Here is a 27648-nt window from a genome sequence, read left to right as displayed (position 1 = left end):
TATATATATATTGCCAATTCACCTGGGGCAGCTCCGGTGATGATAATGAAGAGTCACTTGCTGCATTCCATGACTCTGTCCGGGTAAGCATGCTCCTGGCTGTATAATCAAGCAGACGAACACCTCTCAACGAAGAAAGAATCAGCGGGCGCTGCTGTGCAAAAATAGGTCAGGACTGTGCTATAGTGAAAAAATATATATTTTATTGGGTCATAAGCAAAAATGGATAAAAAAGCGGAATGTACCCCCTGTAACTCTAACGCGTTTCACGCCGTGGGGCTTTGACAAAGAGTTACAGGGGGCACATTCCCCTCTTTTATCCATTTTTGTCTATGACTTAATAAAACATTTTCTACAATAGCACAGTCCAGCCTGACCTATTTTTGCACAGCAGTGCCCGCTGATTCTTTCTTCGTTGAGAGGTGTTGATCTGCTTGTTATGTTTATCTGTCTGACTGATGATGGCAACCTCGTTACTGTACTTTGCAAGCAAAGAACAAAACAGAAATGTGCATGGGGCTTTGAGGACTGGCAAACAGTCTTACCTCCACAAGACAAAAGGTAAAGATGGTAAAAAAACATTATTTTAATATTGCTGTAAACAATGATTTAAACATTCTCGTTCAATCAGCTCCATGCTGCCTATTAAACATGTCACTGTCCTCGGTTCATTATCATTCAGGGGGGGACTGACCCTTTAAATAAAACCAGTTGGGGGGGGAGCAGTTTGCTATTAGCTTATGTAGTAAAGTACAGAGGTCCCGATCCACAAGTCTCTGTTGTTTTACTTTTAGAGGCTTATTTTCTATCACACGAAGAGGCTGATTTGGGAATTTTTTCAGCCGAAATTCCCCATTGAAGTGATAAGGAATTTGGGCCAAAAACGTCCCAATCGGACAGTTTGTGAACCTTTAGATTCAGTACTTGGTGGCACCTCCTCAAGCAGCAATGACTTCAACTAAGCGTTTCCTGTAACTGCTGGTCAGTCTTTCTCATCGGATTTGAGGAATTTTGGACAATTCCTCCTTACAAACCTGCTTCCATTCAGTGACATTTGAGGGCTTCCTTGCATGTGCAGCTCGCTTCAGGTCCTGCCACAACATTTTGTTGGGGTTTAGGTCCGGACTTGAGTAGGCCATTCTAAATCACGAAATTTCTTCCTCTGCAGCCATTCTTTTGTAGATCTGCTTGCGTATTTCGGATCATTGTCTTGCTGTATGACCCACATGCGCTTCAGCTCACGGACGGGTGGCCTGACATTCTCCTCTAGAATCTTCTGATACAATGCAGAATTCATAGTTGGGTCAATGGTGGCAAGCTGTCCAGGTCCTGAGGCAGCAAAGCAGCCCCAAACCATCACACTCCCACCACCATGCTTGACTGTTGTGATGAAGTTCTTCTGTTCGATCGCAGTGTTTGGGTTTCACCAAACGGAACGTTTCTCTTTGAGGCCAAAAAGTTCTACCTTTGGCTCGTCTGTCCAGAGAACATTGTTCCAGAAGTCTTGTGGATCATCTATGTGCTCTTTTGTGAGCTTCAGGTGGGCAGCGATGTTCTTTATAGAGAGCAGTGGTTTCCTCCTGGCTATCCTTCCATAAACACCATTCTTGTTCAGTTTTTTTCGGATAGTTTAGTCATAAACGCTCACATTAGCCAAGGCGAGGGTGGCCTGCAGATCCTTGGATGTTACTCTGGGGTTCTTTGTGACTTCCTGGATGATTTGCCGGTTTGATCTTGGAGAGATTTTGGTAGGACGACCGCTCCTGGGTAGAGTGACTGACTGTGGCCTTGAACTTTCTTCTTTTGTAGACTATTTGTCTGACGGTGGATTGGTGGAGCCCCAAATCCTTAGAAATTGTTTTGTAACCGTTTCTTGACTGATGAGCATCAATAACTGCTTTTCTGAGGTCCTCAGAGATTTCTTTTGATCGTGACATGATGTGTTTCCACACACACCTGTATGGTGAAGAAGAAACTGACAAAGTTTCTGATCTTTATATAGGGTAAGGCCTCCCAAACTCACCCCTGAAGATCTGCCTAATTATTTAAACTCCCAATTGTAATTATCCCCTTTAATTTAGCTGATAAACCAGCGTTTCACTTACTTTTTCTCATTCGCTGACTGTTAATTACTCATTGTTTGTCTAATTCATGCATCATACAAAAAACATAGAATTGGTTAATATGAACCCTACTGTATTGGATATTTAAGAAAAGACTGGTTTTGATTGAAGACGGTTATCATGGAAAAACTATGGAATTTCCGTAATTATCATTGGGGATAATTTCTCACCACCGTAGGCACCTACACCTAACCCTGGTGTGGTCTGGATGGGAGTAACACGACATTAGGGAGGATTTAACTAACGTATTGTTATTTCCATCTCCTCAACTTGAATGAAATCCATTTCAGACGGTGGATGGAAGTAACGTTGAGACACACTTACTGTCACATTATTGGAAGATGGAACATTATGCTTCAATGTGCTTCGATGTGCTTCAGCTGAAGGAGGGTCTCCGTGAGTAATGACCCTGAGTGTGAAGCAGGGGAACCTGGTTCAATTTCCGGTGTCTGTTCCTTGTGACCTTGGGCAAGTCACTATTGCCTCCGGCACCAAAAACATAGATTGTAAGCTCTACGGGGCAGGGACTTGTGCCTGCAACATTTCTATGTACAGTGCTGCGTGCACTGTCAGCGTTATACAATAATACAACATTGTAAGAATTAATTATTAATAACATGACATTCAGCCTATGCTAACGAGATAAACGACTGTCCTTGTTTTTTGCATACGATTAGCTTAGAGGAACATAATGTCCGTTATGGTGACGTTATGAGCGCTGATATAACGGCGCTCTGTGTGCTTGGCATTGTGATATCATGCGGCGCCATAAGGCGCCTTTTCTGCGCCGTAGTTTTGACGCGGATTTCTGTTTGTTCGCAGGGAATAAAGGGGCCGTCGGAATCTCCTTCATGTTCAACGGGACCTCGTTTGGCTTCGTTAACTGCCACCTGACGTCGGGCAACGAGAAGACGGCGAGGTGAGGCGGGCGCTTGTGGCGTTTAGCAAAAATACCGTCACAGCTAGGGCCAGATCGGACTAGTGACGCTGGTTTGTTTAATAGGTTACAGCAAATAAAAATGCCCCTGGTGAGCACATTCATGTCTCAGGCAGGTCTGCAACCCCGCCTTTCCCATGATATCCTAGCATACAGCAAAGGATTCTGGGTACTAACATGCAAATGAGCGCAGTGTTGCCACTTGTTGCGTCTTGCCCATTTCAACCCAGGCTGTGCTGAAAAAGCTGTGTAATACGGCAGGCATAAGCTTACAGGGATCCATGCTAAAATGGGCAAGAAGCAAAAAGTGACATTTGCATGCCATTACCCAGAATCCCTTGCGGCAGTGGAAGCGCTAAGAGATCATGGAGAAAAGCAGGGTTGCCTGAGACATGTGAGTGTGCTCACATGTGGTATTGGGATTTTCTGTACGGGGGAGGGGTTTTCGTCACGGGTTTACTCGCCACCGCTTATTTTGCATCTGGTTTAGGATAGAGAGAGGCAGCCATTGCCTGGAGATATCAGACAGGCAGAAGTCTGGACGTTTGCAGCACTTTCATTTATAACTCGCGCTCTGGAGGAAGCGGGACTTCAATGATCACGTATTTAGATTTATGCACATTACCTGCATGTCAGGTGACCAACTAGAAAAACAGGGAGCAGGACAAGCAAGCGAGAAGGGCAATTGAACTTCAAAATGGAAAAACACTTATTCTGGTCATATTCTTTTTTTCGAATTTGCTGATCGATCCGTTCTCCTGTGATCGATCAGCAAATATTCGGCTCAGGGGTTCACTAAATGGCTGTCCGTGCAGCAGAAGAGGACCAAAGATGCTAAGTTCTGTGTGGAAGATCATGTGACCAGGCAGGCCCTAGATACAATTGGTGCCCTGCTAGAGAGAGGGCAGGGCTCAAAAAGGGGATGTGCCAGAGCCTGTTTCGGAAGAGGAAGGGGATATGACTTTGTAAATGGTTGCTATAGAAACAAAAAATGCTTGTTACATTATAATACATTACAAATTTTATTCAGAATTGTTTTTAAAAAAATGCTACAAGTATTTTCTTATAGTACAGAACTGATTTTTTAAAAGAAACACACACGTAGGATATTGCTTGGTCTGCAGCTTTAAACATATAACGGTCATTAGTTCTAAGTGGTACCCAGAGGGGTTTAATGCTCAATGAGACTGCAACAGAAAGTGATGCTCTGTGTATTTATCACTCAGAGTGGGACACGGGTAGAGTCATCACCATCGTCACCATCGTCACCATCATCACCATCCCCTAGCAGGTCCCCGTACTTCCTGCAGCTTAGTATAACGGGCGATAAGAATAAAACATGCCGGGAATATTGCTACCCTGACACATACTGTGACAATAGCTCTGCGCTCCCAGAGGGCGGCACTCCGCAGGGTCGAAGAGAGGGGGAAGGACAGGGCTGTGTGGTTGTGTGGCTGTGTGGTTGTGTGGTTGTGTGGCTGTGTGGTTGTGTGGCTGTGTGGTTGTGTAGTGGGGAAGGACAGGGCTGTGTGGTTGTGTGGCTGTGTGGTTGTGTAGTGGGGAAGGACAGGGCTGTGTGGTTGTGTGGCTGTGTGGTTGTGTAGTGGGGAAGGACAGGGCTGTGTGGTTGTGTGGCTGTGTGGTTGTGTAGTGGGCAGGGAACTGTACAGATTTAGTGAGGCTTAGCGGCACAGTGATACGCGATCTCCCGCCCCCCGGGCCTGTGGGCGCACGGTTTGGGACTCTGGAGGTAGATCTGTGGTTCTGAGAGAGATGGGATCTTCTCTGTACATTGTACTCGCCGGGTTTCCTCGGCGTATTTTGCTCGGCGGGCTTTGTATTAGGGGCACCCTCTTTGTGTGTGCAGAACAGCTGCCTCTGGCCAGAAATATACCCGGTGTCACTCGAGGGGCGACATATTTCCTAGGTGGCCCTGAGCTATTAAGCACTCTGCACCTATTCGCCCAGAAAGGCCTGCAATGTGCTTTACTGCACTTAGTTAATATGGACCTAAAGTCTCGTAAACCTGTGTTAAAAATACTTTCTTTTTTTTAGTTTGTACTATATCAGGAGTGGCCAACTCCAGTCCTCAAGGGCCACCAACAGGTCAGGTTTTCAGGATATCCCTGCTTCAGCACAGATGGCTCAATCAGTTCCAGCTTCAGTTCCACTGATTGAGCCACCTGTGCTGAAGCAGGGATAGCCCTAAAACCTGACCTGTTGCTGGCCCGTGAGGACTGGAGATGGGCACCCCTGTCCCACACCCTCGATGTTACCCGGCCGTGTATCGTTACAACGTTCCCCACAAGGACTTCCCAGCGAATCTGCCCGAATCTTTCATGTCCCGAAATGTTCCCCCTCCAGCCGAAGACTGCACCCCCTGCGCTGAAGCAGGGATATCCTGAAAACCTGACCGGTTTGTCGCCCTTGAGGACAGGATGTGGCCCACCGCTGCCACATGCTGATTGGAGGGCTCCGTTACTGTGAAGATGTCCCAGTTCCAGCCTCGGAGAACGGGGCACACGCAGACATACTTTACTGTAAACAGAAGCCCCAGGGCCCGGCGCACCGGCGTTCCGCGCTCAGCAGCGCCCGGCGTCCCGCGCTCAGCAGCGCCCGGCGTCCCGCGCTCAGCAGCGCCCGGCGTCCCGCGCTCAGCAGCGCCCGGCGTCCCGCGCTCAGCAGCGCCCGGCGTCCCGCGCTCAGCAGCGCCCGGCGTCCCGCGCTCAGCAGCGCCCGGCGTCCCCGTTGTTTGCAGTCAGTCACACGGTGTGCTGTCAGGTTCTGGTTCTGTTTGTTTGCAGTCAGTCACACGGTGTGCTGCCGGGTTCTGGTTCTGTGTGTTTGCAGTCAGTCACACGGTGTGCTGCCGGGTTCTGGTTCTGTTAGTTTGCAGTCAGTCACACGGTGTGCTGCCGGGTTCTGGTTCTGTTTGTTTGCAGTCAGTCACACGGTGTGCTGCCGGGTTCTGGTTCTGTGTGTTTGCAGTCAGTCACACGGTGTGCTGCCGGGTTCTGGTTCTGTTTGCAGTCAGTCACACGGTGTGCTGCCGGGTTCTGGTTCTGTTTGCAGTCAGGCACACGGTGTGCTGCCGGGTTCTGGTTCTGTGTGTTTGCAGTCAGTCACACGGTGTGCTGCCGGGTTCTGGTTCTGTGTGTTTGCAGTCAGTCACACGGTGTGCTGCCGGGTTCTGGTTCTGTGTGTTTGCAGTCAGTCACACGGTGTGCTGCCGGGTTCTGGTTCTGTGTGTTTGCAGTCAGTCACACGGTGTGCTGCCGGGTTCTGGTTCTGTGTGTTTGCAGTCAGTCACACGGTGTGCTGCCGGGTTCTGGTTCTGTTTGCAGTCAGGCACACGGTGTGCTGCCGGGTTCTGGTTCTGTGTGTTTGCAGTCAGTCACACGGTGTGCTGCCGGGTTCTGGTTCTGTTTGCAGTCAGTCACACGGTGTGCTGCCGGGTTCTGGTTCTGTTTGCAGTCAGTCACACGGTGTGCTGCCGGGTTCTGGTTCTGTTTGCAGTCAGGCACACGGTGTGCTGCCGGGTTCTGGTTCTGTGTGTTTGCAGTCAGTCACACGGTGTGCTGCCGGGTTCTGGTTCTGTGTGTTTGCAGTCAGTCACACGGTGTGCTGCCGGGTTCTGGTTCTGTTTGCAGTCAGGCACACGGTGTGCTGTCGGGTTCTGGTTCTGTTTGTTTGCAGTCAGTCACACAGTGTGCTGTCAGGTTCTGGTTCTGTGTGTTTGCAGTCAGTCACACGGTGTGCTGCTGGGTTCTGGTTCTGTTTGTTTGCAGTCAGGCACACGGTGTGCTGCCGGGTTCTGGTTCTGTGTGTTTGCAGTCAGTCACACGGTGTGCTGCCGGGTTCTGGTTCTGTTTGCAGTCAGTCACACGGTGTGCTGCCGGGTTCTGGTTCTGTGTGTTTGCAGTCAGTCACACGGCGTGCTGCCGGGTTCTGGTTCTGTTTGTTTGCAGTCAGGCACACGGTGTGCTGCCGGGTTCTGGTTCTGTGTGTTTGCAGTCAGTCACACGGTGTGCTGCCGGGTTCTGGTTCTGTGTGTTTGCAGTCAGTCACACGGCGTGCTGCCGGGTTCTGGTTCTGTTTGTTTGCAGTCAGTCACACGGTGTGCTGCCAGGTTCTGGTTCTGTTTGCAGTCAGTCACACGGTGTGCTGCCGGGTTCTGGTTCTGTGTGTTTGCAGTCAGGCACACGGTGTGCTGCCGGGTTCTGGTTCTGTTTGCAGTCAGGCACACGGTGTGCTGCCAGGTTCTGGTTCTGGTTCTGTTTGCAGTCAGGCACACGGTGTGCTGCCGGGTTCTGGTTCTGTTTGCAGTCAGTCACACGGTGTGCTGCCAGGTTCTGGTTCTGTTTGCAGTCAGTCACACGGTGTGCTGCCGGGTTCTGGTTCTGGTTCTGTTTGCAGTCAGTCACACGGTGTGCTGCCGGGTTCTGGTTCTGTTTGCAGTCAGTCACACGGTGTGCTGCCAGGTTCTGGTTCTGTTTGCAGTCAGTCACACGGCGTGCTGCCGGGTTCTGGTTCTGTTTGCAGTCAGTCACACGGTGTGCTGCCGGGTTCTGGTTCTGTGTGTTTGCAGTCAGTCACACGGTGTGCTGCCGGGTTCTGGTTCTGTTTGCAGTCAGTCACACGGTGTGCTGCCGGGTTCTGGTTCTGTGTGTTTGCAGTCAGGCACACGGTGTGCTGCCGGGTTCTGGTTCTGTTTGCAGTCAGTCACACGGTATGCTGCCGGGTTCTGGTTCTGTTTGTTTGCAGTCAGTCACACGGTGTGCTGCCGGGTTCTGGTTCTGTTAGTTTGCAGTCAGTCACACGGTGTGCTGCCAGGTTCTGGTTCTGTTAGTTTGCAGTCAGTCACACGGTGTGCTGCCGGGTTCTGGTTCTGTTTGTTTGCAGTCAGTCACACGGTGTGCTGCCGGGTTCTGGTTCTGTGTGTTTGCAGTCAGTCACACGGTGTGCTGCCGGGTTCTGGTTCTGTTTGCAGTCAGGCACACGGTGTGCTGCCGGGTTCTGGTTCTGTGTGTTTGCAGTCAGTCACACGGTGTGCTGCCGGGTTCTGGTTCTGTGTGTTTGCAGTCAGTCACACGGTGTGCTGCCGGGTTCTGGTTCTGTGTGTTTGCAGTCAGTCACACGGTGTGCTGCCGGGTTCTGGTTCTGTGTGTTTGCAGTCAGTCACACGGTGTGCTGCCGGGTTCTGGTTCTGTGTGTTTGCAGTCAGTCACACGGTGTGCTGCCGGGTTCTGGTTCTGTTTGCAGTCAGGCACACGGTGTGCTGCCGGGTTCTGGTTCTGTGTGTTTGCAGTCAGTCACACGGTGTGCTGCCGGGTTCTGGTTCTGTTTGCAGTCAGTCACACGGTGTGCTGCCGGGTTCTGGTTCTGTTTGCAGTCAGTCACACGGTGTGCTGCCGGGTTCTGGTTCTGTTTGCAGTCAGGCACACGGTGTGCTGCCGGGTTCTGGTTCTGTGTGTTTGCAGTCAGTCACACGGTGTGCTGCCGGGTTCTGGTTCTGTGTGTTTGCAGTCAGTCACACGGTGTGCTGCCGGGTTCTGGTTCTGTTTGCAGTCAGGCACACGGTGTGCTGTCGGGTTCTGGTTCTGTTTGTTTGCAGTCAGTCACACGGTGTGCTGTCAGGTTCTGGTTCTGTGTGTTTGCAGTCAGTCACACGGTGTGCTGCTGGGTTCTGGTTCTGTTTGTTTGCAGTCAGGCACACGGTGTGCTGCCGGGTTCTGGTTCTGTTTGCAGTCAGTCACACGGTGTGCTGCCGGGTTCTGGTTCTGTGTGTTTGCAGTCAGTCACACGGTGTGCTGCCGGGTTCTGGTTCTGTGTGTTTGCAGTCAGTCACACGGTGTGCTGCCGGGTTCTGGTTCTGTTTGCAGTCAGTCACACGGCGTGCTGCCGGGTTCTGGTTCTGTTTGTTTGCAGTCAGTCACACGGTGTGCTGCCAGGTTCTGGTTCTGTTTGCAGTCAGTCACACGGTGTGCTGCCGGGTTCTGGTTCTGTGTGTTTGCAGTCAGGCACACGGTGTGCTGCCGGGTTCTGGTTCTGTTTGCAGTCAGGCACACGGTGTGCTGCCAGGTTCTGGTTCTGGTTCTGTTTGCAGTCAGGCACACGGTGTGCTGCCGGGTTCTGGTTCTGTTTGCAGTCAGTCACACGGTGTGCTGCCAGGTTCTGGTTCTGTTTGCAGTCAGTCACACGGTGTGCTGCCGGGTTCTGGTTCTGGTTCTGTTTGCAGTCAGTCACACGGTGTGCTGCCGGGTTCTGGTTCTGTTTGCAGTCAGTCACACGGTGTGCTGCCAGGTTCTGGTTCTGTTTGCAGTCAGTCACACGGTGTGCTGCCGGGTTCTGGTTCTGTGTGTTTGCAGTCAGTCACACGGCGTGCTGCCGGGTTCTGGTTCTGTTTGCAGTCAGTCACACGGTGTGCTGCCGGGTTCTGGTTCTGTGTGTTTGCAGTCAGTCACACGGTGTGCTGCCGGGTTCTGGTTCTGTTAGTTTGCAGTCAGTCACACGGTGTGCTGCCGGGTTCTGGTTCTGTTAGTTTGCAGTCAGTCACACGGTGTGCTGCCGGGTTCTGGTTCTGTTTGCAGTCAGTCACACGGTGTGCTGCCGGGTTCTGGTTCTGTGTGTTTGCAGTCAGTCACACGGCGTGCTGCCGGGTTCTGGTTCTGTGTGTTTGCAGTCAGGCACACGGTGTGCTGCCGGGTTCTGGTTCTGTTTGCAGTCAGTCACACGGTATGCTGCCGGGTTCTGGTTCTGTTTGTTTGCAGTCAGTCACACGGTGTGCTGCCAGGTTCTGGTTCTGTTAGTTTGCAGTCAGTCACACGGTGTGCTGCCGGGTTCTGGTTCTGTTAGTTTGCAGTCAGGCACACGGTGTGCTGCCGGGTTCTGGTTCTGTTTGCAGTCAGTCACACGGTGTGCTGCCGGGTTCTGGTTCTGTTAGTTTGCAGTCAGGCACACGGCGTGCTGCCGGGTTCTGGTTCTGTGTGTTTGCAGTCAGTCACACGGTGTGCTGCCGGGTTCTGGTTCTGTTAGTTTGCAGTCAGTCACACGGTGTGCTGCCGGGTTCTGGTTCTGTTTGCAGTCAGTCACACGGTGTGCTGCCGGGTTCTGGTTCTGTGTGTTTGCAGTCAGTCACACGGCGTGCTGCCGGGTTCTGGTTCTGTGTGTTTGCAGTCAGGCACACGGTGTGCTGCCGGGTTCTGGTTCTGTTTGCAGTCAGTCACACGGTATGCTGCCGGGTTCTGGTTCTGTTTGTTTGCAGTCAGTCACACGGTGTGCTGCCAGGTTCTGGTTCTGTTAGTTTGCAGTCAGTCACACGGTGTGCTGCCAGGTTCTGGTTCTGTTAGTTTGCAGTCAGGCACACGGTGTGCTGCCGGGTTCTGGTTCTGTTTGCAGTCAGTCACACGGTGTGCTGCCGGGTTCTGGTTCTGTTAGTTTGCAGTCAGGCACACGGCGTGCTGCCGGGTTCTGGTTCTGTGTGTTTGCAGTCAGTCACACGGTGTGCTGCCGGGTTCTGGTTCTGTGTGTTTGCAGTCAGTCACACGGTGTGCTGCCGGGTTCTGGTTCTGTGTGTTTGCAGTCAGTCACACGGTGTGCTGCCGGGTTCTGGTTCTGTTTGTTTGCAGTCAGTCACACGGTGTGCTGCCGGGTTCTGGTTCTGTGTGTTTGCAGTCAGTCACACGGTGTGCTGCCGGGTTCTGGTTCTGTGTGTTTGCAGTCAGTCACACGGTGTGCTGCCGGGTTCTGGTTCTGTGTGTTTGCAGTCAGTCACACGGTGTGCTGTCGGGTTCTGGTTCTGTGTGTTTGCAGTCAGTCACACAGTGTGCTGTCGGGTTCTGGTTCTGTTTGTTTGCAGTCAGGCACACGGTGTGCTGCCGGGTTCTGGTTCTGTTTGTTTGCAGTCAGTCACACAGTGTGCTGTCGGGTTCTGGTTCTGTTTGTTTGCAGTCAGGCACACGGTGTGCTGCCGGGTTCTGGTTCTGTTTGCAGTCAGTCACACGGTGTGCTGCCAGGTTCTGGTTCTGTTTGTTTGCAGTCAGTCACACGGTGTGCTGCCGGGTTCTGGTTCTGTGTGTTTGCAGTCAGTCACACGGTGTGCGGCCGGGTTCTGGTTCTGTTTGTTTGCAGTCAGTCACACAGTGTGCTGTCGGGTTCTGGTTCTGTTTGTTTGCAGTCAGGCACACGGTGTGCTGCCGGGTTCTGGTTCTGTTTGCAGTCAGTCACACGGTGTGCTGCCAGGTTCTGGTTCTGTTTGTTTGCAGTCAGTCACACGGTGTGCTGCCGGGTTCTGGTTCTGTGTGTTTGCAGTCAGTCACACGGTGTGCGGCCGGGTTCTGGTTCTGTTTGTTTGCAGTCAGTCACACGGTATGCTGCCGGGTTCTGGTTCTGTTTGTTTGCAGTCAGTCACACGGTGTGCTGCCGGGTTCTGGTTCTGTTTGCAGTCAGTCACACGGTGTGCTGCCAGGTTCTGGTTCTGTTTGTTTGCAGTCAGTCACACGGTGTGCTGCCGGGTTCTGGTTCTGTTTGTTTGCAGTCAGTCACACGGTGTGCTGCCGGGTTCTGGTTCTGTTTGCAGTCAGTCACACGGTGTGCTGCCGGGTTCTGGTTCTGTTTGCAGTCAGGCACACGGTGTGCTGCCGGGTTCTGGTTCTGTGTGTTTGCAGTCAGTCACACGGTGTGCTGCCGGGTTCTGGTTCTGTTTGCAGTCAGGCACACGGTGTGCTGCCGGGTTCTGGTTCTGTTTGTTTGCAGTCAGTCACACGGTGTGCTGCCAGGTTCTGGTTCTGTTTGTTTGCAGTCAGTCACACGGTGTGCTGCCAGGTTCTGGTTCTGTGTGTTTGCAGTCAGTCACACGGTGTGCGGCCAGGTTCTGGTTCTGTGTGTTTGCAGTCAGTCACACGGTGTGCTGCCGGGTTCTGGTTCTGTTTGCAGTCAGTCACACGGTGTGCTGCCGGGTTCTGGTTCTGTTTGTTTGCAGTCAGTCACACGGTGTGCTGCCGGGTTCTGTGTGTTTGCAGTCAGTCACACGGTGTGCTGCCGGGTTCTGGTTCTGTTTGCAGTCAGGCACACGGTGTGCTGCCGGGTTCTGGTTCTGTGTGTTTGCAGTCAGTCACACGGTGTGCTGCCAGGTTCTGGTTCTGTTTGCAGTCAGTCACACGGTGTGCTGCCGGGTTCTGGTTCTGTGTGTTTGCAGTCAGTCACACGGTGTGCTGCCGGGTTCTGGTTCTGTTTGTTTGCAGTCAGTCACACGGTGTGCTGCCGGGTTCTGGTTCTGTTTGCAGTCAGTCACACGGTGTGCTGCCGGGTTCTGGTTCTGTTTGCAGTCAGTCACACGGTGTGCTGCCGGGTTCTGGTTCTGTTTGCAGTCAGTCACACGGTGTGCTGCCGGGTTCTGGTTCTGTTTGCAGTCAGTCACACGGTGTGCTGCCGGGTTCTGGTTCTGTGTGTTTGCAGTCAGTCACACGGTGTGCGGCCAGGTTCTGGTTCTGTTTGTTTGCAGTCAGGCACACGGTGTGCTGCCGGGTTCTGGTTCTGTTTGCAGTCAGTCACACGGTGTGCTGCCGGGTTCTGGTTCTGTTTGCAGTCAGTCACACGGTGTGCTGCCGGGTTCTGGTTCTGTGTGTTTGCAGTCAGTCACACGGTGTGCTGCCGGGTTCTGGTTCTGTTTGCAGTCAGTCACACGGTGTGCTGCCGGGTTCTGGTTCTGTTTGTTTGCAGTCAGTCACACGGTGTGCTGCCGGGTTCTGGTTCTGTGTGTTTGCAGTCAGGCACACGGTGTGCTGTCGGGTTCTGGTTCTGTTTGTTTGCAGTCAGTCACACGGTGTGCTGCCGGGTTCTGGTTCTGTGTGTTTGCAGTCAGTCACACAGTGTGCTGCCGGGTTCTGGTTCTGTTTGTTTGCAGTCAGGCACACGGTGTGCTGCCGGGTTCTGGTTCTGTTTGTTTGCAGTCAGGCACACGGTGTGCTGCCGGGTTCTGGTTCTGTTTGCAGTCAGTCACACGGTGTGCTGCCGGGTTCTGGTTCTGTTTGCAGTCAGTCACACGGTGTGCTGCCGGGTTCTGGTTCTGTGTGTTTGCAGTCAGTCACACGGTGTGCTGCCGGGTTCTGGTTCTGTTTGCAGTCAGTCACACGGTGTGCTGCCGGGTTCTGGTTCTGTTTGTTTGCAGTCAGTCACACGGTGTGCTGCCGGGTTCTGGTTCTGTGTGTTTGCAGTCAGGCACACGGTGTGCTGTCGGGTTCTGGTTCTGTTTGTTTGCAGTCAGTCACACGGTGTGCTGCCGGGTTCTGGTTCTGTGTGTTTGCAGTCAGTCACACGGTGTGCTGCCGGGTTCTGGTTCTGTTTGTTTGCAGTCAGGCACACGGTGTGCTGCCGGGTTCTGGTTCTGTTAGTTTGCAGTCAGTCACACGGTGTGCTGCCGGGTTCTGGTTCTGTGTGTTTGCAGTCAGTCACACGGTGTGCTGCCGGGTTCTGGTTCTGTGTGTTTGCAGTCAGTCACACGGTGTGCTGCCGGGTTCTGGTTCTGTTTGCAGTCAGTCACACGGTGTGCTGCCAGGTTCTGGTTCTGTTTGTTTGCAGTCAGGCACACGGTGTGCTGTCGGGTTCTGGTTCTGTGTGTTTGCAGTCAGTCACACGGTGTGCTGCCGGGTTCTGGTTCTGTTTGTTTGCAGTCAGGCACACGGTGTGCTGCCGGGTTCTGGTTCTGTTTGTTTGCAGTCAGGCACACGGTGTGCTGTCGGGTTCTGGTTCTGTGTGTTTGCAGTCAGTCACACGGTGTGCTGCCGGGTTCTGGTTCTGTGTGTTTGCAGTCAGTCACACGGTGTGCTGCCGGGTTCTGGTTCTGTTAGTTTGCAGTCAGGCACACGGTGTGCTGTCGGGTTCTGGTTCTGTTAGTTTGCAGTCAGTCACACGGTGTGCTGCCGGGTTCTGGTTCTGTTAGTTTGCAGTCAGGCACACGGTGTGCTGCCAGGTTCTGGTTCTGTTTGCAGTCAGTCACACGGTGTGCTGCCGGGTTCTGGTTCTGTTTGCAGTCAGGCACACGGTGTGCGGCCGGGTTCTGGTTCTGTGTGTTTGCAGTCAGGCACACGGTGTGCTGCCGGGTTCTGGTTCTGTGTGTTTGCAGTCAGTCACACGGTGTGCTGCCGGGTTCTGGTTCTGTTTGTTTGCAGTCAGTCACACGGTGTGCTGCCGGGTTCTGGTTCTGTGTGTTTGCAGTCAGTCACACGGTGTGCTGCCGGGTTCTGGTTCTGTTTGTTTGCAGTCAGTCACACGGTGTGCGGCCGGGTTCTGGTTCTGTGTGTTTGCAGTCAGTCACACGGTGTGCTGCCGGGTTCTGGTTCTGTTAGTTTGCAGTCAGTCACACGGTGTGCTGCCGGGTTCTGGTTCTGTTTGTTTGCAGTCAGTCACACGGTGTGCGGCCGGGTTCTGGTTCTGTTTGTTTGCAGTCAGTCACACGGTGTGCTGCCGGGTTCTGGTTCTGTGTGTTTGCAGTCAGTCACACGGTGTGCTGCCGGGTTCTGGTTCTGTGTGTTTGCAGTCAGTCACACGGTGTGCTGCCGGGTTCTGGTTCTGTGTGTTTGCAGTCAGGCACACGGTGTGCTGCCGGGTTCTGGTTCTGTTTGCAGTCAGTCACACGGTGTGCTGCCGGGTTCTGGTTCTGTGTGTTTGCAGTCAGTCACACGGTGTGCTGCCGGGTTCTGGTTCTGTTTGCAGTCAGTCACACGGTGTGCTGCCGGGTTCTGGTTCTGTGTGTTTGCAGTCAGGCACACGGTGTGCTGCCGGGTTCTGGTTCTGTTTGCAGTCAGTCACACGGTGTGCTGCCGGGTTCTGGTTCTGTGTGTTTGCAGTCAGGCACACGGTGTGCTGCCGGGTTCTGGTTCTGTGTGTTTGCAGTCAGTCACACGGTGTGCTGCCGGGTTCTGGTTCTGTGTGTTTGCAGTCAGTCACACGGTGTGCTGCCGGGTTCTGGTTCTGTGTGTTTGCAGTCAGTCACACGGTGTGCTGCCGGGTTCTGGTTCTGTGTGTTTGCAGTCAGGCACACGGCGTGCTGCCGGGTTCTGGTTCTGTGTGTTTGCAGTCAGTCACACGGGGTGCTGCCGGGTTCTGGTTCTGTGTGTTTGCAGTCAGTCACACGGTGTGCTGCCGGGTTCTGGTTCTGTGTGTTTGCAGTCAGTCACACGGTGTGCTGCCAGGTTCTGGGTCTGTTTGTTTGCAGTCAGGCACACGGTGTGCTGCCGGGTTCTGGTTCTGTGTGTTTGCAGTCAGTCACACGGTGTGCTGCCGGGTTCTGGTTCTGTGTGTTTGCAGTCAGTCACACGGTGTGCTGCCAGGTTCTGGGTCTGTTTGTTTGCAGTCAGGCACACGGTGTGCTGCCGGGTTCTGGTTCTGTGTGTTTGCAGTCAGTCACACGGTGTGCTGCCGGGTTCTGGTTCTGTTTGCAGTCAGTCACACGGTGTGCTGCCGGGTTCTGGTTCTGTGTGTTTGCAGTCAGGCACACGGGGTGCTGCCGGGTTCTGGGTCTGTTTGTTTGCAGTCAGTCACACGGTGTGCTGCCGGGTTCTGGTTCTGTGTGTTTGCAGTCAGTCACACGGTGTGCTGCCGGGTTCTGGTTCTGTGTGTTTGCAGTCAGTCACACGGTGTGCTGCCGGGTTCTGGTTCTGTGTGTTTGCAGTCAGTCACACGGCGTGCTGCCGGGTTCTGGTTCTGTTTGCAGTCAGTCACACGGTGTGCTGCCGGGTTCTGGTTCTGTGTGTTTGCAGTCAGTCACACGGTGTGCTGCCGGGTTCTGGTTCTGTGTGTTTGCAGTCAGTCACACGGTGTGCTGTCAGGTTCTGGTTCTGTGTGTTTGCAGTCAGGCACACGGTGTGCTGCCGGGTTCTGGTTCTGTTTGCAGTCAGTCACACGGTGTGCTGCTGGGTTCTGGTTCTGTGTGTTTGCAGTCAGTCACACGGTGTGCTGCCGGGTTCTGGTTCTGTGTGTTTGCAGTCAGTCACACGGTGTGCTGCCGGGTTCTGGTTCTGTGTGTTTGCAGTCAGTCACACGGTGTGCTGCCGGGTTCTGGTTCTGTTTGTTTGCAGTCAGGCACACGGTGTGCTGCCAGGTTCTGGTTCTGTTTGCAGTCAGGCACACGGTGTGCTGCCGGGTTCTGGTTCTGTGTGTTTGCAGTCAGTCACACGGTGTGCTGCCAGGTTCTGGTTCTGTGTGTTTGCAGTCAGGCACACGGTGTGCTGTCGGGTTCTGGTTCTGTGTGTTTGCAGTCAGTCACACGGTGTGCTGCCGGGTTCTGGTTCTGTGTGTTTGCAGTCAGTCACACGGTGTGCTGCCGGGTTCTGGTTCTGTTAGTTTGCAGTCAGGCACACGGTGTGCTGCCGGGTTCTGGTTCTGTGTGTTTGCAGTCAGTCACACGGTGTGCTGCCGGGTTCTGGTTCTGTTTGTTTGCAGTCAGTCACACGGTGTGCTGCCGGGTTCTGGTTCTGTGTGTTTGCAGTCAGTCACACGGTGTGCTGCCGGGTTCTGGTTCTGTGTGTTTGCAGTCAGTCACACGGTGTGCTGCCGGGTTCTGGTTCTGTTTGTTTGCAGTCAGGCACACGGTGTGCTGCCGGGTTCTGGTTCTGTTTGCAGTCAGTCACACGGTGTGCTGCCGGGTTCTGGTTCTGTGTGTTTGCAGTCAGTCACACGGTATGCTGCCGGGTTCTGGTTCTGTTAGTTTGCAGTCAGGCACACGGTGTGCTGCCAGGTTCTGGTTCTGTTTGTTTGCAGTCAGGCACACGGTGTGCGGCCAGGTTCTGGTTCTGTGTGTTTGCAGTCAGTCACACGGCGTGCTGCCGGGTTCTGGTTCTGTTTGCAGTCAGTCACACGGCGTGCTGCCAGGTTCTGGTTCTGTTTGCAGTCAGTCACACGGTGTGCTGCCAGGTTCTGGTTCTGTTTGCAGTCAGTCACACGGTGTGCTGCCGGGTTCTGGTTCTGTTTGCAGTCAGTCACACGGTGTGCTGCCGGGTTCTGGTTCTGTTTGCAGTCAGTCACACGGTGTGCTGCCGGGTTCTGGTTCTGTTTGCAGTCAGTCACACGGTGTGCTGCCGGGTTCTGGTTCTGTTTGCAGTCAGTCACACGGTGTGCTGCCGGGTTCTGGTTCTGTTTGCAGTCAGTCACACGGTGTGCTGCCAGGTTCTGCTTCTGACCCGCTCATACCATGGTCATTCCAGTATCTAAAACGGAAACTCAGGGTACTTCGGAGCCACGCGTGTCTGTGGCCACTAGCGGGGGTTAACATGGAAAGTGTGGGGGTAATTCATGAATCTGCCACACACACAAACTCTCACTGACTCCAAACTAGTGCAGTGTAATAACCCCCCCCCCCCCCTCCCGGGCCTCCCATATGGTCTTGGAGTAGGAGTGCAGTGTAATAACGACCCCCCCCCCCTCAGGACCTCCCATATAGTCTGGGAAATGGGGTGCAGTGTAATAACGCCCCCCCCCCCCCCCCCGGGCCACCCATATTGTCTTGGAATTGGGGTGCAGTGTAATAACGCCCCTCCCCCGGGGCCTTCCATATAGTCTTGGAGTTGGGGTGCAGTAGCTCAGTGGTAGTGCCTTTGAAGTGGGTGTGCCCGGGTTCCAATCCCAATTTTGTCAGCTCTACTTGTGACCTTGTGACCTTGGTCGAGTCACTTTATCTCTTTCTGCCCCAAAAATGTGGTTTGCGGGTCGGGACTCCTTCATGGTGCAGCACTGAGTACATCGTCCACGCTATATAGGAATTTATACAGGCTGTGTGGATGTGGGATTGGCAGGGAACTCTGCGGACTCATAACCACAGTGTACACAGCACTGTGTACCTTGTTAATGCTATATACGAATTTATACAGGCTCCTCTCTTTGGGGCGGTGGTGTGGGGATAGATGGAGGGGCAGGAGGGGGGACTGGGGGGGGGGTTGGGGCGGTGGTGTGGGGGTAGATGGAGAGGCAGGAGGGGGGACTGGGGGGGGGGGGTAACATCCCTAAGTTCCTGGCACGCTTACGAAGCAGATGAGCTGACGGGAGGGGAGTGTTGTGATTCTCCGTCCATCACAGTGAGTAACACACGGCACACGGCGTTGGCTGGGATTGAACTCTCCCGGCTGTGCACAGTACTGAGAGCCAACTACCCCAGCACTCCACACGCCTGAATTAGAAGTGTAAACACGGGGAGATAAGGCTTGGGAGGGGTCTCGTGTCCTCTGGCTGTTCCCTTCTGTCGGATGATGTTGGCGCCCGGCGCTGCCTCCCTCCCTTCCACAGACGTTTCTTTTCATTGGCTTTGTGATGAGGACAGAACGGGATAAGAGCACAGAACACACAAAACACACCACTCCATTATTCTGTCACCCTGAATTTAAAAAAAAGAGGGCGTTGGTGCTTGGCTTCCAAAGGAACAAAAGCAGGGTTACATTTGTTGAAGGAATAGTATTAGACAGTTAAAGTATTTCCAAAACATTGGTTGTGGGTCGGCTGCCAGGGACTGCGCCTTTAACCTGGAGGGCCTTCCTGCCCCGGGGGTCTTGATGACGGACCAGCTACCTCATGGGCACTTGCTCACTGACCCCCGATGTAAATGAAAGGAGAGCTCGATCTGGCATCCGGGGGGCGCCAGCTGCGTCGCGATCACTCCGGGAGCGATCACATGACGCGGAAGTGCCCCGGGTCCGCTGGTACTCTGACGGCGGCGTCGTCGGCAGCGCTCGGGGGGGGGGGGGGGGAAGTAGAGGCGGTGTGAGCACTTTCCCACGTCCTTCTCTCGTTCTCTCCATCGCAGGCGCAATCAGAATTACTTGGACATCCTGCGGCTCCTTTCCCTGGGGGACAAGCAGCTCAACTGCTTCGATATCTCCCTGCGCTTCACTCACCTCTTCTGGTTCGGGGACCTCAACTACCGTCTGGACATGGACGTCCAGGTGAGGCGGCCATCTTGTATTTGTGAGCTCTTTCCTTGGCGAGAGAGGCCAGCACTGCTTTGTGGAGGGGCAAGAAGGGTTAGCCACAAGTAAGAGGCAGTAAACCTCGGAATACACCCTCAGCGGGAGTTGGGGGCTGCCATCTTTGATTTGTGGTAATATGCATAAATGGCGCAGCGCGGGATGTAACGCACGTGAGCGGCAAGTTACCCGCATTGCAGGCGGCCTGGGGATTGTCAGGTTTATTCCTCATTAAGTTCTTGTTTTGTATGAAAGCTTTGAAGTCCTTTAAAAGATTTTCAGATGGGGGGTGCGGTGGGATTAACAGCCCGGGGATGGGAGAGGGGTTATTTGAGGGGGAACATTTGGGGAAATGGAAAATTCGGGCAGGTTTGCTGGAAAGGCCGTGTGGGGAACATGGGGAACATGGCCGGGTAACAACAAGGGTGTAGGACAGGGGGCGGCCAACACCAGTTCTCAAGGGCCACCAACACGTCCGGTTTTAGGGATATCCCTGCTTCAGCACAAGTGGCTCAATCAGTGGCTCAGCCGAAGACTAAGCCTCTGATTGAGCCACATGTGCTGAGGCAGGGATATCCTTAAAACCTGACCTCGCGGTGGCCCTTGAGGACTGGAGTTGGCCACTCATGGTGTTGGAGTTATACAGGCTGACAGGTGGACCCTGGGAAATGATATATGTATAGATATGAAGACCTCTGAGAGCTTCGTTTTATTGGCTTTACAGGAGATCCTAAATTACATCAGTCGCAAGGAGTTTGACCCTCTGCTCAAGGTGGATCAGCTGAACCTGGAGAAGGAGAAACACAAGATCTTCCTGCGTTTCAGTAAGTCCTGGACGGCTGTGCGTCTTTCGTCTGCCAGGGGTTAGCTGCGTTAGATGCAGTCGCCAAAAGCTTGAGGGGGAAGTAACCCAGGGATCGGAGTACTTAATAACAAGATGGTCAACTCTCCTGTGTGTGTGTGTGTGTGTGTGTGTGTGTGTGTGTGTGTGTGTGTGTGTGTGTGTGTGTGTGTGTGTGTGTGTGTGTGTGTGTGTGTGTGTGTGTGTGTGTGTGTGTGTGTGTGTGTGTCTGTGTGTCTGTGAGTGTGTGTGTGTGTGTATATATACACATACACATACACACATACACAGACAAAAACACATACACACACACACACACATACACAAAAACACACACATATACACACACAAAAACACATACACATCCCCCTATAGACCCTGTGACTTAGTTTTCTATATATGTAGAATGACATTTATTTGCAAATTCTCAATCTGAATCTTGGTAATCTGGACAGATGGCAAATATTTTGTTAAAGCATAAATGTAAAGAAACCCCTCTGGTGCCGCGTGGCTAACATTGCAGTGCATGTCCAGCCAATGGGGCGCGGGGGCCAGCCAATGGGGCGCGGGGGCCAGCCAATGGGGCGCGGGGGCCAGCCAATGGGGCGCGGGGGCCAGCCAATGGCGCGCGGGGGCCAGCTAATGGCGCGCGGGGGCCAGCTAATGGGGCGCGGGGGCCAGCCAATGGTGCGCGGGGGCCAGCCAATGGCGCGCGGGGGCCAGCCAATGGGGCGCGGGGGCCAGCCAATGGGGCGCGGGGGCCAGCCAATGGGGCGCGGGGGCCAGCCAATGGGGCGCGGGGGCCAGCCAATGGGGCGCGGGGGCCAGCCAATGGGGCGCGGGGGCCAGCCAATGGGGCGCGGGGGCCAGCCAATGGGGCGCGGGGGCCAACCACACAGGGCAGTATAATACCACGAGCCATATAATAATATGCTGAGCAATGCGATGATGACTCCATTGGTAGCACACACACAGCATCACTAACACGTGGATACACACACAGCCAGGCACAACACGCTGATACACACACAGCATCACTAACACGTGGCTACACACACAGCCGGGCACAACACGCTGATACACACACAGCTGAGCACAACACACTGATACACACACAGCCGGGCAGAACACGCTGATACACACACAGCCGGGCACAACACGCTGATACACACACAGCCGAGCACAACACACTGATACACACACAGCCGGGCAGAACACGCTGATACACACACAGCCGGGCACAACACGCTGATACACACACAGCCGAGCACAACACACTGATACACACACAGCCGAGCACAACACGCTGATACACACACAGCATCACTAACACGTGGATACACTCACAGCCAGGCACAACACGCTGATACACACACAGCTGAGCACAACACGCTGATACACACACAGCCGGGCAGAACACGCTGATACACACACAGCTGAGCAGAACACACTGATACACACACAGCCGAGCACAACACACTGATACACACACAGCCGAGCACAACACGCTGATACACACATAGCTGAGCACAACATGATGATACACACACAGCCGGGCGGAACACGCTGATTCACACACACCCGAGCACAACACACTGATACACACACAGCCGAGCACATCACGCTGATACACACACAGCCGAGCACAACAAGCTGATACACACATAGCCGAGCACAACACGCTGATACACACACAGCCGAGCAGAACACGCTGATACACACACAGCCGAGCACAACACGCTGATACACACACAGCCGAGCACAACACACTGATACACACACAGCCGGGCACAACACACTGATACACACACAGCCGAGCACAACACGCTGATACACACACAGCATCACTAACACGTGGATACACACACAGCCGGGCACAACACGCTGATACACACACAGGCGGGCACAACACGCTGATACACACACAGCCGGGCACAACATGCTGATACACACACAGCCGGGCACAACACGCTGATACACACACAGCCGGGCACAACACGCTGATACATACACAGCCGGGCACAACACGCTGATACACACACAGCATCACTAAAACGCGGATACACACACAGCCGGGCACAACACGCTGATACATACACAGCCGGGCACAACACGCTGATACACACACAGCATCACTAAAACGCGGATACACACACAGCCGGGCACAACACGCTGATACACACACAGCTGAGCACAACACGCTGATACGCACACAGCCGAGCACAACACACTGATACACACACAGCCGAGCACAACACACTGATACACACACAGCCGAGCACAACACGCTGATACACACATAGCTGAGCACAATATGATGATACACACACAGCCGGGCGGAACACGCTGATTCACACACACCTGAGCACAACACACTGATACACACACAGCCGAGCACATCACGCTGATACACACACAGCCGAGCAGAACACGCTGATACACACACAGCCGGGCACAACACGCTGATACACACACAGCCGGGCACAACACGCTGATACACACACAGCCGAGCACAACACGCAGATACACAGACAGCCGAGCACAACACACTGATACACACACAGCTGAGCAGAACACGCTGATACACACACAGGCGGGCACAACACGCTGATACACAAACAGCCGGGCACAACACGCTGATACACACACAGGCGGGCACAACACGCTGATACACACACAGCCGGGCACAACACACTGATACACACACAGCCGGGCACAACGCGCTGATACACACACAGCCGGGCACAACACGCTGATACATACACAGCCGGGCACAACACGCTGATACACACACAGCATCACTAAAACGCGGATACACACAGCCGGGCACAATACGCTGATACACACACAGCCGGGCACAACACGCTGATACACACACAGCATCACTAACACGTGGATACACACACAGCCAGGCACAACACGCTGATACACACACAGCTGAGCACAACACGCTGATACGCACACAGCCGAGCACAACACACTGATACACACACAGCCGAGCACAACACACTGATACACACACAGCCGAGCACAACACGCTGATACACACATAGCTGAGCACAACATGATGATACACACACAGCCGGGCAGAACACGCTGATTCACACACACCCGAGCACAACACACTGATACACACACAGCCGAGCACAACACACTGATACACACACAGCTGAGCAGAACACGCTGATACACACACAGCCGGGCAGAACACGCTGATACACACACAGCCGGGCAGAACACGCTGATACACACACAGCCGAGCACAACACACTGATACACACACAGCCGAGCACAACACGCTGATACACACACAGCCGGGCACAACACGCTGATACACACACGGCTTCACTAACATGCAGATACACACACAGCCGAGCAGAACACGCGGATACACACACAGCCGTGCACAACACGCTGATACACACACAGCCGAGCAGAACACGCTGATACACACACAGCCGAACAGAACACGCGGATACACACACAGCCGAGCAGAACACACGGATACACACACAGCCGGGCAGAACACGCTGATACACACACAGCCGAGCACAACACACTGATACACACACAGCCAAGCAGAACACGCTGATACACACACAGCCGAGCACAACACGCTGATACACACACAGCCAAGCAGAACACGCTGATACACACACAGCCGAGCACAACACGCTGATACACACACAGCCGAGCACAACACGCTGATACACACACAGCCGAGCAGAACATTGATACACACACAGCCGGACAGAACATTGATACATACACAGCCGAGCAGAACACGCGGATACACACACAGCCGGGCACAACACGCTGATACACACACAGGCGGGCAGAACACGCTGATACACAGGCGGGCAGAACACGCGGATACACACACAGCCGGGCAGAACACTGATACGTGTCCCTCTGCTTCCCGGTGTCACCGTGTCCCTCTTGTTTTGCAGGTGAGGAGGAGATCACGTACCCACCCACATACCGCTACGAGAGGGGATCCAGAGACACATACGTGTGGCACAAACACAAACCCACCGGGGTGAGAAACCGGCACCATGCTCTGTGCGCTCTGTGTGCGCTTGCTCTGTGTGCGCTCGCTCTGTGTGCGCTCGCTCTGTGTGCGCTCGCTCTGTGTGCGCTCGCTCTGTGTGCGCTCGCTCTGTGTGTGCTCGCTCTGTGTGCACTCTGTGAGTGCTCTGTGAGTGCTCGTTCTGTGAGTGCTCGCTCGGTGTGCGCACGCTCTGTGAGTGCTCGCTCTGTGAGTGCTCGTTCGGTGTGCGCTCGCTCTGCGCGGTGCTCTCTCTGTGTGCTGCGTGGCGCTCTCTCTGTGGCAAGCTGACCCCAGGGTGTCCTGTGCTGCGGGGTAACACACCTGACCGGGCTTCAGTGGGAGCTCCGCCCCCGGCGCGTTATAATGGAGCTTGGTGAATCTGGGGGTTTGTGTGTTTAACGTTCACAAGTGCCTCTATCCCACCGTTTCCCAACCTGCGGGGGTCTTCATATGGGGGCTCAGTGATGGGAGGGACCCCCCGAGATAGAGAGAGGGAGTCGCCGAGAGATGAGCGTCACTGCATCCAATCCTCTGTTAGTACTGCATATTGTATTAACTAACAAATGCTTACTCTAGAGGATTTTGGGGGCCTGCCGAGTAAACCAGGGAATTATTGGGGTCCCCAAGGCAGAACAGTTTGAGGGGGGCACTGGCTTCTGTGACCCCCTTCTATGCAGCCTGCCGCAGGTCAGAGGGACGGGTCCTGGGGGGGTGTCCCCCTTTCCACCCCGGATCTCTGGTGGGAGCACCCCTCAGCAGACGCGGGGTGAAGTCATGTTCGGTATGTCCCGGCTATGTTCCAGGTTCGCACGAACGTCCCCTCCTGGTGCGACCGGATCCTGTGGAAATCTTACCCCGAGACCCACATCATCTGCAACTCGTACGGTGAGCAGAGCCGGGAGCGTGTGTGTGTGTGTGTGTGTGTGTGTGTGCGGCGCACGATGACATCAAAATCAAAACCGCTATGTATTCGGCCAGTATTTCTGCGCAGAAGCGGAAGGGGGGAGAGCATGTTTAACTAACTGTTTATTGCTTTAAAGGGAAGTCGGTTGTAAAATAAATAAATAACAAACTGGGCCCCATTTTCAGCCTTTGGTTTAACACAGGGGCGGCCGACTCCAGTCCTCAAGGGCCACCAACAGGTCAGGTTTTCCGGATATCTCCGCTTCAGCACAGGTGGCTCAATCAGTGGCTCAGTTGAAGACTGCAACCACCTCTGCTGAAGCAGGGATATCCTGAAAACCTGGCCTGTTTTGGTGGCCCTTGAGGAATGGAGTTGGCCGCCGCTGGTTTAAACCTGTTCCTGTCGTTGCCGGACCACCCGGCATCAGAGGGGGTTAATTTATTCACGCGACCCCCGGTGAGCCGGGGACTTGTTGGGGACGACATCGGAGGGCGTTGCCGCTCAGCTTTGATAATGACCAGTCCTGGTGGTTGGGCGACATTTACACCCACTGCTTTTCCTTAACGGAACCCAAAGGTATTTGCCGGTATGTAACCGTCCCTCCCCGAGTCAAACCGCAGCAAGGGCCGTGTGTAAGTGTCCAATCCGGGGGGGTCACTGCCATTTAATTTAACGTTAGTTCATAGACCGAATGAGCCGAGTCTTGGGAAGGGTTTGATCCCCTCTGGCTGCTCCCTTTTGTGTGACATCACTGCGGTTAACAAGACTTTGCACAGGCAGTGCCCCCCCCCCCTCTTCCCAGACACCCTGATTCAGAGGCCCAGATGCAAAGGAAATCCTGCTGAACTTCTAAAGTTGCCAAATCTTTGCTTTTAGCAGGATTACATTTGTTAAAGAAAGACCAGGGGTTTTTTTTTTCCCGGTGACCGGCACCGGTTTCTCTTGCCTTCTCCTGCTCTTCGTCACCGGCGTCAACTTCTTGCAACAGGGGTTACGTGGGGTCGCAATTGCCATGACCACGTGACGCCGCGACTTCACAACAGCGCGACGGGGATGAGAAGCAGGAGAGCGGACGGGTACCGGCGCCTTTTATATTATCACCGAGGACGACAATTAGATCTCTAAGTAGTTTTTTATTTTTTTTTGCCAGCTGCGAGTGGCTGTAAGTTATCCAGGTGTTAGTGTCCAGCAATGGTTTGTAAGAACGTATCCGTGTAATCGGCTTCTTGAGAAAGATTCAACTACCTATTTTCATTACCGGTGCCTTGTGAAATATGAATGTGTTTCGCTTTTCTCTGGGCCCTCGTATTACAAGCTGCTGACGTGCGCAGTATCTGCTCTCGTCACTGAAAGACGTTAGATAAATACCGTAGAAACCTTTGCTCACTCTGGGAGTGTGACCGGTTAAAATATAATAATAATAATAGCATGTTCTTGTATAGCGCTGCTAATTGTACGCAGCGCTTTACATAGACATTTTGCAGGCACAGGTCCCTGCCCCGTGGAGCTTACAATCTATGTTTTTGGTGCCTGAGGCACAGGGAGATAAAGTGACTTGCCCAAGGTCACAAGGAGCCACCACCGGGAATTGAACCAGGCTCCCCTGCAGCAATCTCAGTGCCAGTCAGTGTCTTTACTCACTGAGCCACTCCTTCTCCCTGTGTTATTGTCCTTCCTTCGCTCCTGTCCTGGGGGGACCGGCTCTGTGACATGTACACGCGGGGGTTACTGTACTTTGTTGCTCAGTGTTTAGGGGGGGCGAGGGACTTCCGAGGCACTCATTTCTTCCGCTCTCTGGGGGTCTCTAGGTTGCACCGATGACATCACAACCAGCGACCACTCCCCGGTATTTGCATCGTTTGAAGTTGGGGTGACGTCCCAGTTTGTTTCCAAGAAAGGTAACACAGGCAGTGGATGGATCTATCCTGCAGATCAGGGGGGGCTCAACTCCAGTCCTCAAGACACCCCCCCCCCCCCAACAGGTCAGATCTTCAGCATATCCCTGCTTCAGCACAGGTGGCTCAGTCTTTGACTGAGCCACTGATTAAGCCAGCTGTGCTGAAGCAGGGATATCCTAAAGATCTGACCTTTTTTTTGGGGGGGGGGGGTCTTGAGGACTGGTGTTGAGCACCCCTGCTTTAGATAATGGTGGGGGGTAGGGGGGTAGTGTAATGGTTAACGGTCTAACTACACTTTAATTATTTTTGGCCCGCTGGGCTTCCCCTGCTCATACTGACCACACTGTGAAACCGTTCTGTAGTATTAGAATTGCTGCCTCATATACTGGTTTTCGGGGGGTTCTCCATAGTGAAACATTCTTACTTGAGTTGGGTATGAGCCCCGGTCCCTAACAAAACCAGTATTATAAACTGTACCGGGGCTCCGGCTGAAACTGAGGCTTTGCTGGGCGTTAGGTGGGGATCTGTATTTTGGGACCTCTGTTCTTGAGCTGTTTGAGGAAAAACCCTGAAGTCTGTCTGTCCGTCTCACCTCATACCCTTAACCTCTGGCAGAGAAGAGTTTGACCAGACATTCACCTTCTAGAGGCAGGGGACAGGTTGATCACAAGATCTCCTTGTAGGAAAAGTAGGGTTCTGGTGAGAAGCTGGGCTTGGGTTTTTTCGAGTCTCCCTCTTCTCTGACCCTCAGGTCTCCTGAAGACCTCAGAACAGGCCTGCATCGAGTTTGAGAACATCGAAGCCATTGTGAAAACAGCCAGCAGGACCAAGTTCTTCATTGAGTTTTACTCTGCCTGCCTGGAAGGTGAGGGGCTTCCTCTGTGCTCCGGGCAGTCTAGGTAGGAGAGGGCCTGTCTCTGTTTCTGTGTGATAGAGCATCTATG

At 53.6% G+C, this 27648-nt stretch overlaps 1 protein-coding gene across 1 annotated transcript in view; it reads left to right on the top strand.

The window, feature by feature from the left end:
* The window catches only part of INPPL1 (inositol polyphosphate phosphatase like 1), a 163130-nt gene that overhangs the window by 102958 nt on the left and 32524 nt on the right, over window positions 1–27648 (top strand). Inside the window, exons 14-20 of the mRNA XM_075592799.1 lie at window positions 2946–3042; window positions 18851–18989; window positions 19735–19834; window positions 23802–23890; window positions 24706–24787; window positions 26615–26704; window positions 27456–27569. Of these exons, the coding sequence (XP_075448914.1) occupies window positions 2946–3042; window positions 18851–18989; window positions 19735–19834; window positions 23802–23890; window positions 24706–24787; window positions 26615–26704; window positions 27456–27569 (711 nt within the window). The remainder of the gene's footprint in view (window positions 1–2945; window positions 3043–18850; window positions 18990–19734; window positions 19835–23801; window positions 23891–24705; window positions 24788–26614; window positions 26705–27455; window positions 27570–27648) is intronic.

Source organism: Ascaphus truei, chromosome 3 (genome assembly GCF_040206685.1).
Source record: "Ascaphus truei isolate aAscTru1 chromosome 3, aAscTru1.hap1, whole genome shotgun sequence".
NCBI classification, from domain to species: domain Eukaryota; kingdom Metazoa; phylum Chordata; class Amphibia; order Anura; family Ascaphidae; genus Ascaphus; species Ascaphus truei.
The sequence above is the reverse complement of the archived record's forward strand: the minus strand, read 5'-3'. Positions and strand labels throughout refer to the sequence as shown.